The sequence below is a fragment of the Doryrhamphus excisus genome, chromosome 22, assembly GCF_030265055.1.
Source record: "Doryrhamphus excisus isolate RoL2022-K1 chromosome 22, RoL_Dexc_1.0, whole genome shotgun sequence".
Taxonomy (NCBI): Eukaryota; Metazoa; Chordata; class Actinopteri; order Syngnathiformes; family Syngnathidae; genus Doryrhamphus; species Doryrhamphus excisus.
Genome location: NC_080487.1, coordinates 12027735 through 12042783, shown reverse-complemented (window position 1 = coordinate 12042783; position 15049 = coordinate 12027735). Strand labels below are relative to the sequence as shown.

Here is a 15049-nt window from a genome sequence, read left to right as displayed (position 1 = left end):
TGAGACAAATCCATTTATTCAATTCAATCCATTTTGCTTATCTAGAATAATTTAATTCTAGAACATATTGGAAATTGTAGTATGTAGATGTATTTGATTCGAGTATTAAATTAAGACCATTTAGAGTGGTAGGATTTCTTTCAATGGTGATGTTTATACCTTATCAAGACTGGATCTTCTGCAATGTTTTGATTCAAGAACCAACACAGAACTTTTGTAAACTCAAATCTGACTGACTCTGCACGGTGCTGGATCTCGGTCATGGCACTGTTTACATCCACTGTGAGGATTAGCAAGGGCTTAGCCGCTGTGCCAGTATCAGTCCCTGTGCCACCACCACCGCCGCCACCACCGCCGCCGCCACCTTCCTTTGGCGTGTGCACGGTCCCCCCGCACCAATTGGCATGATAAGGTGAACTAGCCTCGGATTGATGGGCACTGTTTCAGCCCACGACAGTACCTCCCCAAAGGCCAGCGCATCCTTTTCCCCTTTTCTCCGACTACTGTTTTTGGCACCAGTGCCCTCCTCATCTTCCAGCATAAAGCTCTGGTGGGGCACATCAATTACAAAGAGACACCCCCCCCACCACCACCCTCTCCCAAAACATCATGCCAGTCTGTCTGCAGCCATCTCATGAGTATGCAAATAAGTGTGTTTTTTATCATGTTCCCAAATTGATCTTTGCACATGCACAAATGCTCACATGTATGCACACACACGCACACACACACACACACACACACATACATATATAATAGTGCTCTCTCTCGGGCAGGTCATAATGGTTGGTGGGAAAATCCTCCCCAGAGAGTCTTCACTGGCACAGGCTCAGCTGTTCAGTGGGCTCAGGTGTGTGTTTGTATTTCCCTCTCATCGAGTTGCTTAATTACCTATCGGTGATAAAAATGTACACATCGTTAAAAGACAGCATTCATCAAGGTTTTGGAGTTTGGTGTTTTAATTTTTAATTTTTTCAGCGAACCATCGCCAAAACAGGGATTGCTACATTACGGCAATTGTGCACCATCTGGTGTACAAATGAGGTATTACAACGGAAAATTAAATTTGGGACTTTATTAATTGCGATACATTTTAGAGTTATGTGATTTTTTTTAGAGTGTTAAACATTAAAGGTCATAATCAGGTGGTATATTCCAGCCTACGTTTGGAAAAATAAAAATAAAATCACAAAAATAGCCTTACCTCATTGTATGAGCATTATGGTAAACTACGGAAGCCCGATTGCACAGGGAGAACAAGCTAGCACAATGGCGGCGGGGCCTGGTGTAGCTATGCAGGGCAGTCCCGCAACAGAACTTTCCCTCTCGGTGCCGCAAGGTGCGACCCAGTCTCATTCGGACCGGGTAAAAACCGAAGAGGTGACAGGTAAGCATTAGTATTAGTGTTTTTTTTTTATTCGCTGTGCCCGCTCGACTAGTTCAACCAATAGCTCAAGTGCAAGTTAGCTAACAATAAGTTAGCCAACAATGTAGCCTCTTTGAATGATGTTAATTTCACTTTAATAATGTAATAATAGTTACAGTGAATTATGCTGTTATACGGTTATTAAAGTACGGTTATTAAAGTACGGTTATTCACAAAATGCTGTTTAAATGCAGTAGTAAACATGTACATACTGATGTATAGCAACTATAGTAGTTAGCACTTTAAACGATTTCAGTTGTTCGTGTTTTTAATGCATTATTAGGTAAAGCATTTAACGGCAACTTGGTTTGGAGACTTTTTGGAAGATTGATTGTAATCTGTTGTTAATATGCACTTATTACAGTGATTATATGCTTTGTAGTTTTGTTTCTTATGTTGTTGTTTTGGTTCAAATTTGCAGATGTTTTTTATTTGTGTGATGTACATACAGTGCCCAATACAGTACAGTACCCAGCACTCAAAAGACAACATCAACATCATTCACTTTTTTTATTTCAGAAGCTGAAAAGCAGAGTCGCATGGCCGCCTTGCTGGAGAGGCTTCACGCCAAACATAACGCCACCCGTCCGTGGCAGGAGACCTCTAAAGTTGTGCGTCAGGCTATGGTAAGACACCACGGTAGCACAGGATACCCTGCTTGCATTTATTACCATGAACAAAGTACATCTTTTGTCCTGTTTCATAGGAGAAACGTGGTATGATGAACGCTGCTGGCCACCAGTTGCTGCTCACTTGTTTGGAGACCCTGCAGAGGGCACTTAAAGGTCAGTATGTCAACATTAAAGTTGTTTTTTTTTTTTAAGGAAATGGGGTCATATAGTTGCCTGTGTGAGATTGACAGAAGCAAATAATAATTTCTAATTAAGGCCAGGTCAAAAAATCTTAACAGCTGTGGCTGTAGGCAACCTCCTGATTGTAAATTAACTCCACAAGATGCAGTAGCAGACTCCAGCATACCCCCGGGACCCTCATGAGAATATGACAAAATGGATGACATAGAAAATGGACGACCGGATAGAAGATGTGCATTTGAAGTGGTCAGCATCCAGCAGCTTCATCTAACGCTATATGTGACTTATTATGCTAATTTTCGGCCCTTTGTATTGAGTTGTGGACTCCTATAACAGCTACATAAGATAACCTGCACCGAGAGCTTTCTACATCTTCCAGAATATGCACCTATTCCGGCTATATTTCCTTCATTCATTCATTTTCTACCGCTTTTCCTCACAAGGGTAGCGGGGGGTGCTGGAGCCTATCCCAGCTGACTTTGGGTGAGAGGCGGGGTACACCCTGGACTGGTCGCATATAGACATATAGACAAACAACCATTCACACTCACATTCATACCTTTGGACAATTTGGAGTCGCTAATTAACCTAGCATGTTTTTGGAATGTGGGAGGCAACCGGAGTACCAGGAGAAAACCCACGCATGCACGGGGAGAACATGCAAACTCCACACAGAGATGGCCGAGGGTGGAATTGAACCCTGGTCTCCTAGCTGTGAGGTCTGCGCGCTAACCACTCGACCACCGTGCCGCCGCTATATTTTCTTATATTTCCATAATATCTGTTTTAATTTATTCATACCCCTCGCAGTCTGCTATGATTGGCCACACTCCCAAGGCGCTCCCGCACTATTGCCAAACAATTTCTCATGCACTCCAAATCATTATTACATTTAAAAAATGTATATAAAGCCCTGGTTTTGTTCAGAGCACTTACTACATGTATAATATTGGTTTATATTGTATTCCTTCATCTAAGAGTCTAGTTTGGAGTTGTTTTTTCCCCTCCCCTCTCCTAGTGTTGTCCCCCCCCCCCCCCCCCCATCATGCAAATTTCCCCACTGAGGGACGAATAAAGGCATATCATTCATATTGTGGTAATGCATTATGCACTTTTGCGTACTAACGATGTTTTTTTTGCCAATGAGACTCCAAAAATAAAATAATTTTTTCTCTTGTTTTTCAGTCTCATCTTTACCCTCCATGACAGATCGTTTAGAGTCCATAGCGAGACAAAACATGTGAGTATTCTCTTTTTTTTTTACACAATTTCCTGTTTAAAATAATAACAGTCAAAGTGTATAAATGACAATTCTTTCATTATTGTGATTGTTTTTCTGTGCAGGCTTGGCTCCCACCTGAGCCCATCCGGAACCGAGTGCTACATCACCTCAGATATGTTTTACGTGGAGGTGCAGCTTGACAGCGGGGGTCAGCTTGTGGACGTCAAAGTGGCTCATCAGGGCGAAAACCCCACGGTGAGCACGTTGCATTTAGAAATGTCACATATTTTGTGGATGCTAATGTATTTTTTTTTTGTTACAGAGCTGTCCCGAGTTGATTCAACATTTGAGGTAAGTGTTCGATTTCATTGTATTTTATTACTCATTCAACATATTTGTATGATTTTTACCAGTTTTCATTCATAATACTGTATCTATTTATTCTCCACATTACTATTATTATTATTATTTATTATCACTTATCTTCTTTTGTGTCTGTTATTATATGGGAGCCAGGCAACGACATTTCGTTGGCAATTTCACTACTGTGTTTTTGTGCAATGACAATAAAGGGAGTCTATCTATCTATCTATCTATCTATCTATCTATCTATCTATCTATCTATCTATCTATCTATCTATCTATCTATCTATCTATCTATCTATCTATCTATCTATCTATCTATCTATCTATCTATCTATCTATCTATCTATCTATCTATCTATCTATCTATCTATCTATCTATCTATCTATCTATCTATCTATCTATCTATCTATCTATCTAATATTTTTGCTTTTATTTTATTTCACCTTTCCAGTTGTCCCTCGCCATAACTGTGCTTTGAATGTCATGATTATTCTAAATATAGTATCCATCCATCCATTTTCTATACCGCTTATCCCCAATAGAGTCGCAGGTTGACTTCTGCCGATAGGCGGGGTACACCCTGGAATGGTAGCCAGCCAATCACAGGGCACATATAGACAACCATTCACACTCACATTCATACCTATGGATCCTAATGAGATGATGTGTCTTGACCCTAAAATGGTAGTCAATGCTTGAAAACCCTCCAGTGTTACTGAATTACAACAATTCTGCAAAGATGAGTGGGCCAAAATTCCTCCACAGCACAAAAGAGACTCATTGCAAGTTGTTGCAAACGCTTGATTGCACTTGTTGCTGCTAAGGGTGGCACAACCAGTTATTAGGATGAGGGGGCAGTCACTTTTCCCTTAACTTCCTTAACAATAAAAAGTTTCATTTAAAAATGCATTTTGTCTTCAGTGGTGTTGTCATCGACATATATTTAAATTTAATTTATATTTTACTTTTTTACTTCCTTACTGGAACGGATCAGGGATGCTTTTCCTAGATTCGAGTATCTGATGATCATTTTTTAAAATAATTTGACACATAAATGTATTCTTTCTGTGTTTTATGATAAAGGGAGAAGAACTTTGAGGAGTTTTCCAAACATCTAAAAGGACTTGTTGACTTATACAAGCTCCCTGGAGACAAGTAAGTTCAAACATGTTACATTTTTTTGTGTTGGAAATGATTTGCGACTGATTTTTTTTTTTTTTTTTGTCTTGCAGTAAATTAAAAACCAAGATGTATATCGCACTGCAGTCTCTCGAACTTGATCTCACCAAGATGATGCACATGTTCCGGTGAGTTCACGGCACATTTGACCCAACACTAGTCTTCTAATTTGTACAAATGTGTGTTTTTTTACTCTATTTAGGTTAGCAACTAATGCTAATACAGTGGAGACAATTCTACATGGCAGTGTTGGCCTGCTGACAGCCAGGAGTGGCGGTCATCTTGTTTCTCTTCAGTGTTACGTCTCCCCGTATGACGTTTTCGAGGAGGGAATGGGCGTCCACCTTAACCTGACAGATGCCAATAGTGAGCACACTTAAGGAAAACGACACAGATGAGTACATCCATCTTAGTGTTTTTGATTGTTCTTCAAAACTAACTCTCCTTACAGTGCCACGCTCACTGGGTGTCAGCGTCTCGGTCACCATCGAGGGGACCGCCAACACCTGCAAGCTCCCCATTGCACCACTCATCACCGGCTCACACCCGGTGGATAGCAAAGGGTAGGCATGCAGTCGCTTTTTTTTCTTCTGTAGTGAGTTGCGGACTCCTTTTCAAGCAGCTACACACAATAACCAGCACAGGAAGCTTTCTAGATCTTACAGAATCTGCACCTATTCCAGCTGTATATCTCTGGATTTTGAAAAAGTGATTAAAAAAAACATACAAAAAACTTTGCATAAAATGCATAAGGCTAAAAACAACCAATTAGCTAAAAATGTCATCCAGTACTTCTCTACAAGAGAGGAGAAATATGATCTCAGGGAAGAACTACATTTGAAACACTTCTATGCTAGGACTACGTTAAAAAGCCATAGCATTTCAGTATGTGGAATCAAACTATGGAATTAATTGAGTAAGACCCTCAAACAATGCACAACGATGAGCCAATTCAAGAAACAATACAAGCAGTTGATGTTTGCTAAATACAAGGATGAAGAGTCTTGAACCAGTCATGATGTGCTATATATATATATATATATATATATATATATATATATATATATATATCACTATATTGACACTTACTATGGTACCCATTATGTCATTGGATGGTCATACAGTAAACCTCGGATATATCGGATTCAATTGTTCCCACTGGTTTTGTCCGATATAAGCGAAATCCGTTATATGCGTATACCGGAAAATGTCCGTTTTACGCATATATCGGATTTATATCCGGTATATGCGTAAATCGGATTTTATCCGTTATAAAAAGGCACTTCCTTGACTATGTTTCCAATGTACCTGGACACGCAGGCAACGCTGCAAACGCTGCAAATGACGTCGTATAGCGGCCTGTCACGATTCGGCGAATCGGAGCGCCACGATGCGGCCATCCGATATATGCGAGGGAAATTTAATGGAAATGCATTGGAACGGGACTGGACATTTTGTCCGAAATAGGCGAAATCCGTTATAAAAAATCCGATGTATGCAATTAATTTTTATTGGAAATGCATTACAGAAAAATTTGTTCTTTTTTATCTGTCCGTTGTGAGCGAATTTCCGATATATCCGAGTCCGATATATCCGAGGTTTACTGTATCACCTTGTACTTCGGTACGTGAAAAATAATAATAAAGTAAAATAAAATAAAACAAAACAGCTGGGATAGGCTCCAGCACCCCCGCGACCCTCGTGAGGAAAAAGCGGTAGTGAATGAAAAAAAAAAACAAAAAAACGTAAACTATATTCAGAAAGCAGGAAGTGAACAAATGTAACAGTTACTGATTGTACAAGGATGAAGAGTCTTGAACCAGTCATGATATTCATTCATTCATTTTCTACCGCTTTTTCCTCACGAGGGTCGCGGGGGGTGCTGGAGCCTATCCCAGCTGTCTTCGGGCGTAAGGCGGGGTACACCCTAGACTGGTCGCCAGCCACAGGGCACATATAGACAAACAACCATTCACACTCACATTCATACCTATGGACAATTTGGAGTCGCCAATTAACCTAGCATGTTTTTGGAATGTGGGAGGAAACCGGAGTACCCGGAGAAAACCCACGCATGCACGGGGAGAACATGCAAACTCCACACAGAGATGCCCGAGGGTGGAATTGAACCCTGGTCTCCTAGCTGTGAGGTCTGCGCGCTAACCCCTAGACCACCGTGCCGCCCCAGTCATGATATGCTTAATTTAATTTAATTTAATATCAAAAACAATTAAACTATATTAAGAAAGCAGGAAGTGAACAAATGTAACAGTTACTGATTGTAAAAGGGGTAGGAGGGGTAGGATTTAATAAGCTTTGCTTCTTCCTACTCCTTTTTGGACATGTGGAACTGTGAACTGATTATGTGATGCATTCAATTGTAATCTGATGCATGTTCAAATGAAATCAAACCATTACCATTACCATAATATTTGCTAAATACAAAGTTGCTTGAAACTTGAAACGACAAGGAACATTCCCAGAAAATCCCCTTATAATGCAAATAATGGACCGGCCTTTTCGGATATTTAATAGATGCTCTATGCTTTTTGTTTCAGAACCCCTTCCTTTTCCACGGTGACCAACTCCAACTGTGTGGACCTGCCTGCCTGTTTCTTCCTCAAGATGAACCACCCCATGCCTTTCTCCCTGTCCTTCATTCAACGACTAGGCAATGCTACAGGTAAGCTTCACCTGAATTTTTGAAATTGATGTGCAGGGCAAAGAAACACGTTTTTATCACATACTACAGTATTAATTAGCCCTGTACTCTAGAAACCGGCCATTTAATGATACGGGAAAATGCGGAAATGATACTGTGTCAATGCCCAGGGCAGTGATACTGATAAAATATAGAGTTTAACCACGTCCAGTATCAGCCCCCGTAGCTGTCCGCTCAGAGCGTGCTGCTCTGGTATCGTGCCCGTGAAACAACCAATCAGAGAACAGCGCACGAGTGCTCAGTGCCTAGTGCTTCTCCAGTCACCAAAAAACCCAAACTTTGATTAATGGAACTTTAATTGTCAGACATTGATAAGATAAGACTGTTGATAAATATAGATTTAGATATAATACATATAATACATATAATACATATAAACTGAACATTTTCTGGAAACAAAATGGTCTTTTGATTAAATAGTACGTGATAATAAGCTCATGATTAAATAGTACAGTAAACCTCGGATATATCGGACTCGGATATATCGGAAATTCGCTCACAACGGACAGATAAAAAAGAACCAATTTTTCTGTAATGCATTTCCAATAAAAATTCATTGCATATATCAGATTTTTTTATAACGGATTTCGCCTATTTCGGACAAAATCTCCAGTCCCGTTCCAATGCATTTCCATTAAATTTCCCTCGCATATATCGGATGGCCGCATCGTGGCGCTCCGATTCGCCGAATCGTGACAGGCCGCTATACGACGTCATTTGCAGCGTTGCCAGGTACATTGGAAACATAGTCAAGGAAGTGCCTTTTTATAACGGATAAAATCCGATTTACGCATATACCGGATATAAATCCGATATATGCGTAAAACGGACATTTTCCGGTATACGCATATAACGGATTCCGCTTATATCGGACAAAACCAGTGGGAACAATTGAATCCGATATATCCGAGGTTTACTGTATGTGATAATAAGATCATCACATGGTTTGTCTGGTATCAGGCCCGGTATCATGCCCCCGCGTGCTAGTATCGACACTTGGGGGCATGATACCTGGCCTGATACCAGACAAACCATGTGATAACCTATAAAAAAACACTCTTTCTGAAAGAACTCCCTTTCTGTGTGTGTGTAATTCCCAGGTATTCCTATATTTGAGAGCACACCCAGTTTGTCTACCCTCTACCAGCTAATAGTCCAGAGCCAGCTACAGCCAACGGAGGAGGGCGGAACCACGCTGCCACCCTCACACAACATGCACTTCTACTCAGTAAGCAGCATCGGAACTGCATCCCATAAAATGGGATAAAGTGGGATATGATAACCATTCCGAACAAGGTTATTCACAATCTATCTGTTCTTACAGGTGTTACCAGACCAGCAGCATTGTTACTTCCTGAACGGCGACGCCCCGGTGCAGGACGGTCATTCTCTCCAAGGCGCCTTGGTAACCAAGATCCCATTTCGCCACCCGGCTCAGGTGCCCCTCTTGCTGGACATCATTCGGCACCAGGCGGCCTACAACACCTTGATTGGCAGCTGCGTGAAGCGGACGTCTATCAAAGAAGGTTTGGACCTTTTGTCCGGAATTGATCAACCAGCGACGCGGATTTGTTAATTTTTGAGTGTTTTTCAATTTGCTATTATTAGACAACATTGGCTTGCTGCAGTTTGAGGTCTGTCCTCTGACCGACTCCAGTTTCAGCGTCTCTTTTCAACATCCTGTCAATGAGTCATTAGTTTGCGGTAAGTACTCAGTACGCATGTCACAACAATGAGCAACATCAGATTTTGTTTATCAATTAATGTGTCGTCCCCCCCCCCTAGTGGTAATGGATGTGATAGACTCCAGACAAGTGTCCTGCAAACTATATAAAGGACTGTCAGATGCTTTGATCTGTACTGATGACTTCATTACCAAGGTGGTCCAAAGGTAAGGATATTTACAGCATTACAGCCATTATATTCATTCATTCATTCATTTTCTACCGCTTTTCCTCACGAGGGTCGCGGGGGGTGCTAGGTTAATTGGCTGGGTGCTGGAGCCTATCCCAGCTGTCTTTGGGCGTAAGGCGGGGTACACCCTAGACTGGTTGCCAGCCAATCTCAGGGCACATATAGACAAACAACCATTCACACTCACATTCATACCTATGGATAATTTGGAGTCGCTAATTAACCTAGCATGTTTTTGGAATGTGGGAGGAAACCGGAGTACCCGGAGAAAACCCACGCATGCACGGGGAGAACGTGCAAACTCCACACAGAGATGCCCGAGGGTGGAATTGAACCCTGGTCTCCTAGCTGTGAGGTCTGTGCGCTAACCACTAGACCACCGTGCCGCCCAGCTATTATATATTTAATTTAAATTTAAAAAATATATATTTTTGAACGGGCTGCACTGTAGCCAAGTGGTTAGCGTGCAGGCCTCACAGCTAGAATTCCACCCTCAGGCATCTCTGTGTGGAGTTTGCATGTTCTTCCCGTTTCCTCCCACATTCCAAAAACATGCTAGGTTAATTAGCGACTCCAAATTGTCCATAGGTATGAATGTGAGTGTGAATGGTTGTTTGTCTATATGTGCCCTGTGATTGGCTGGCCACCAGTCCAGGTTGGAAACCCGCCTTTCACCTGAAGACAGCTGGGATAGGCTCCAGCACCCCGCCAATTAACCGAGCATGTTTTTGGAATGTGGGAGGAAACCGAAGTACCACGCATGCACGGGGAGAACATGCAAACTCCACACAGAGATGGCCGAGCAGGGAATCAAACCCAGGTCTCCTAGCTGTGTGGCTAACCACTCGGTCACTGTGCAGCCGAAGACAGCTGGGATAGGCTCCAGCACCCCCGCGACCCTCGTGAGGATAAGCGGTAGAAAATGAATGAATGAGTATATTTCAACGTTTTCCCATAATGCATAGCATCCAAGCAAAGGATTCATTGGTGGCTGCCATTGCGCTGCGATGACGTCCGCTTCCCTCTGGGCTTTTCTGGCTGTCTCTGGTGGACAGAGGCAGCATTGAAGCACCTACCATCCATCTATTCTCTAGATAAAATGCGTTATGGGATTCCCCACCCTTCGCCACCCTTAAGGGGTTAAGGGTGGGGAAGGGTTAAGACAAAGAATTGTGTTTCAACCTCGCAGTTAAATGCACACAGGACAGCCATAAACTAAATGACCCCAAAAGGTGCTTGAAGAGTCCTATTAAGCCAACAGAAATGAGAAGAAAAACTAGTTAAGCACCAAACATCATTTCTGACTATAATGGAGTCTTTTCTGCTTAAAATAGTAACATGTGTACTTTATTGTCGTACTAGCAAAACTGAACGTTTCACACGTTTTCCTCTGTTTTAGATGCATGTCCATCCCTGTGACGATGCGGGCCATCCGCCGGAAAGCTGAGACCATCCAGGCAGACACTCCTGCACTCTCTTTGATAGCACAGACCGTGGAGACCATGGTGAAGAATAACCCACCACCATCCGGCAGTCCCACCTACAACATGGCGAGCGGGGAGGTAGCAAACCCGATTGGACTGCTGGGACTCACGGGCGGCAGCACACCCACAGGACCCCCCGGTGGGTCCGGTTTTGCTGGTCCAATCACGTCTCTTTTGGGGATGTCTCGCAATGAACGCCAAGGCCAAGGAGCGGAGTGCCAAGCTCAAGGTGGGATGACCGGGCAGCAGCAGCAGTTGGGTCAGCAGCAGCAGCAGCAAGGTCAAGGTCATTCGGACGACTACAGCAAAGTCACGCAAAATCCGATCCTGACCAGTCTTCTCCAGATAACGGGGAGTGTCGGTTCCAGTCCCAACTCCCAGAACGCACCCCAGCCCCACCAGACGCCGCCGCCAACGTCGTCGCCTGCCAGCAACACCAAGAACCATCCCATGCTGATGAACTTGTTGAAGGACAACCCCTCACAGGACTTTGCCGCGCTTTACGGCTCCAGTCCATTAGAGAGACAGAATTCGTCGTCTGGGTCACCTCGTACCGACAGCATGGGGGGGGCTTGCCCCGGAGGTGGCACAAAAGGCAAAAAGAAGCGTCCTCGAGTCGGAGAAAAAGGTAGCGGGATACCTGGGACTCCTGCCGCAGGGGGACCAGCAGGCCCTATCGGCATGAAGCCCCAACAGGGGTCCTCCATGTCGCAGCACCATCCACACCACGCAGTCACGCACGAGGACGACTTCCACCGCGAGCTCCTCTCCATGGACGTCGACGCGTCCCAGAACTCCATCTTTGACGTCAACCTGGCGGGCGACGGCTTGGACACGCCCCACAGCATCACACCAGCCCCAAGCCAATGCGGAACGCCGCCGTCCGGGCCCAGCATGCCTTACCCGCCGTCTCACGTCCAACCTCAGCAACAGCTGCCCCCGGGCGCCGTACCGCCCCGCATAGTACGCCTCTCCAGCTCTGATAGCATCGGACCGGATATTACGGAAATTTTGTCCGATTTGCCAGAACAAACCGGCAAAGCCAGCAGCGGAACCCATAGTCAGCATCCCATGGGCGGCGCTGTGGATGACGGGGGCCCGCTGGGAACACCCATTCGGGACTCTTCCAGTTCAGGCCAGGGCAGCGCCGTGTTTGACTCGGTCGACATCTTCAACACCAACAGCAACGAGAACCCTTTCACAGATGCCGCCGACCTCATTGCGGAGGCGGCTGCCACCCCCACTAGCGATTCCTCCTCCACTAACTTCTTCACCGATGCTGCGGACTTCAACCCTGACCTGCTGAGCTCGGGCCACGGCTGCTTTGAGGACAGCTCACCGAGCGCCGACGGCGACATGGAGCTGGTGAAGGGCTTTGGCGGGAGCAGTCAGCAGAACACGCCGTCGGGTACACCCCAGAACCCCACACCGCATGGGCAGAACACTCCGGAACCTTCACTCAAAGACCCGTTTGATATGGGGATGTTTTTTGTCGGCAACAGCGGCTCTGGTAAACCCCTTTTGGGACAGGCGCCTGATCTGGGAGACACTCACGTGGGCGGCTCCCAGAGCCCCCTTATGATGGGCTTGGGACCGGTTTGTGCTGATTTTAAAAGCACAGAGTCCAAAGTCAAACAGCAAAGCCTCATGCGCCAAAAGGACGAGAACGGAGGCAACGGGAGTAGCAACTCCGGAATGGGAAGCATGTCAACTGAGGGCAAACAGGTCAAACGTAGTCGGACTCCATCCAGTGAGGGCAAGTCCAAAGATAAGCCCCCGAAGCGTAAAAAGCTGGACCCGGACGGGAAGTCTCCTTCTCACAGCTCAGGGGGACGCCCGTACACGCCTCCCAGCGGCGGCTCCGGCTCCGGCGGGAGCCTCAGCGGCGGAGGTTCCAAGTCTCCGGGGAGTTCCGGATGCTCGCAGACCCCACCCGGCGGCGCCACGCCACCCATTCCCAAAATCACAATTCAACTTCCGAAAGGGACAATAACCGGCGGGAAAAGCTCCCACAGCAGCTACACGTCCAGCAGCTCCGCCTCAAGCGGAACGGGAGGAGGAGGCGGGACAAGTAGCAGCAAAAGCCACCATTCCCATTCTTCTTCCGGGAAGATCAAGTCCAAGGAAGGCTCCATAGCGCAAGGAAACAGCTCCAAGTCGACAAGTTCATCGGGGATTAGCGTGGGACCGTCACAGTCGAAAGGTTCCTCTCAGGGAATGGGCGTCGGCAAACCGGGATCTTCCCCAATCACCAAACACGGGCTCTCCGGCGCAGGAAGCGGCGGAGGCGGGATTGGGAGCGGCAACAAGATAAAAACACAAGGTGGGAAGCCGCCGGGGTCGCTTATGAATCCGAGCATAAAGCCGAACATCTCGCCTTCTCATTCCCGCTCCGGTAGCTCCGGGGAGAAGTTGTCTTCCCCGATGAAGATTCAACAGTCCCAAGTCCCGGGGACACCGCCTTCCTCCAAGGCCAAGTCACCAATGGGTTCAGGGGGAGGCGGCTCTGGTGGATCCAAGTCCTCTTCCAGCGGAGGTATGAGTTCCCAGAAGCCAATGACCTCCTCGGCTTCCGCATCTTCTTCGTCATCGTCGTCCAACTCGTCCTCGTCATCTTCATCTGCTTCCATGGGCTTCTCCGGAAGTTCGCAGTCTCAATACGGGGGCGGAGGAAGTGGAGGCGGTGGGGGAGGAGGAGGGAGCGGAAGTGGTGGAGGTGGGAGCGGCGGAGGAGGAAGCAGCAGCGGCGGCGGCGGCGGCGGTTCGGGCCAGAACAACGCAAACAACCCAAACGCCAAGGGAAAGTCTCCAAGTCGCAACAAGAAGCCGTCTCTCACAGCTGTCATCGACAAACTGAAGAGTGTGGGCAGCGGAGGCGTGGGGGAGGACGGCTGCGAAGTCGGACCACCCGGGGGCGGCGCTGGTTTCGGTCCCCCAGCCGGCGGCGCTCCCGGAAACGTCCCCAGCATCGGCGCTTCAAACATGGGTTCCTCCAAGCATGCCACGTCCTCGCAGAGCGGCGACTACAAGCGGGAAAAATCCGATAAAGAAGGAAAAGCGAAAGTGTCTGTTACTGGGGGGAGCAGCGGGGATAAAAAAATGATGGACCCTAAAACGGGCGCGGTGGGCGGGACCGGCCTGGCCAAGATCATCATCAGCAAACCGGACGGCGGCTCGCCGAGCATCAAGGCCAAAGTGACCCTGCAGAAAGGAAGCGAAGGCCCCGGCGACTCCTTGCGGCCGCAGATCTCCAGCCTCAAAGCGTCCCCCCTTTTCAGCGGCTCCACCCCCAAGCATGACCGCTCGTCGCCCAGCCACAGCCGCTCGCCGGGACACACCCCGCTCAACCACGACAGCGAGAGCGAGTCGGGCAGCAGCTCGGTGGCCGAGAAGTCCCACCAGAACAGCCCGAGCTCCGACGACGACCAAACGGTGCGACCGCTCCCGGCCCAGGACTACATGACCTCCATGCCGCTCAGCTCGGGGGAGAAACACAAGAAACACAAAAAGGAGAAGAAGAAGCAGAAGGAGAAGGAACGGGAGCGGGATCGGGAACGGGACAAAGAGAAGAAGAAGTCCTCCATGTCGGTGGGGATGTCCTCGCATCCGATGAAAGCGGACAGCTGGTCCCGGTCGCCCATCTCCGCCTCGGAGACCTCGTTGTCCATGCTCGGCGCCGAGCGCACGTCCCGATCCAGTCCCATATACATGAGAAACGAAGACGACGACCTCATGGACTCGGCTCTCACCGGAAACCTCTAAAGTGTTTTTTTAACATCTTTTATTTTGTACGACATTTTAACCTCTTATTTATTTATGTTGCTTATAATTCAACACTGGGCTGTTTTAAACAATTAGGATGGCAAGTATTCATTATAGGATCATTTCTAGCCTTATTGTAAACAAAAAGATACCCCAATTAA

General features: G+C 46.5%; 1 protein-coding gene across 2 annotated transcripts; it reads left to right on the top strand.

Annotated features, from left to right (window-relative positions):
• Positions 1 to 828: 828 nt before the first annotated feature.
• On the top strand, positions 829 to 14900 carry med1 (mediator complex subunit 1). Of its 2 annotated transcripts, none has more exons than XM_058061516.1 (16): positions 829 to 850; positions 1946 to 2052; positions 2133 to 2211; positions 3424 to 3478; positions 3583 to 3715; positions 3783 to 3811; positions 4911 to 4982; positions 5060 to 5134; positions 5209 to 5372; positions 5458 to 5569; positions 7565 to 7689; positions 8829 to 8956; positions 9053 to 9254; positions 9337 to 9432; positions 9514 to 9619; positions 11042 to 14900. In XM_058061516.1, exons 2-16 carry the CDS (start codon positions 1966 to 1968, stop codon positions 14886 to 14888), a joined length of 5310 nt encoding a protein of 1769 aa, XP_057917499.1. In that variant the 5' UTR covers positions 829 to 850; positions 1946 to 1965; the 3' UTR covers positions 14889 to 14900. The 2 variants fall into 2 exon arrangements, with proteins under 2 accessions (XP_057917499.1, XP_057917498.1); XM_058061515.1 differs by lacking the exon at positions 829 to 850 and adding an exon at positions 1232 to 1387.
• Positions 14901 to 15049: the final 149 nt, after the last annotated feature.

Excerpts from the sequence above, each read along its gene's own strand:
- med1 (XM_058061515.1), top strand. The coding sequence starts at position 1,270 with ATGGCGGCGGGGCCTGGTGTAGCTATGCAGGGCAGTCCCGCAACAGAA. Across the intron at positions 3,479-3,582 it reads TCCATAGCGAGACAAAACAT|GCTTGGCTCCCACCTGAGCC; the intron begins GTGAGTATTCTC and ends TTTTCTGTGCAG. Across the intron at positions 9,255-9,336 it reads GCGGACGTCTATCAAAGAAG|ACAACATTGGCTTGCTGCAG; the intron begins GTTTGGACCTTT and ends TGCTATTATTAG.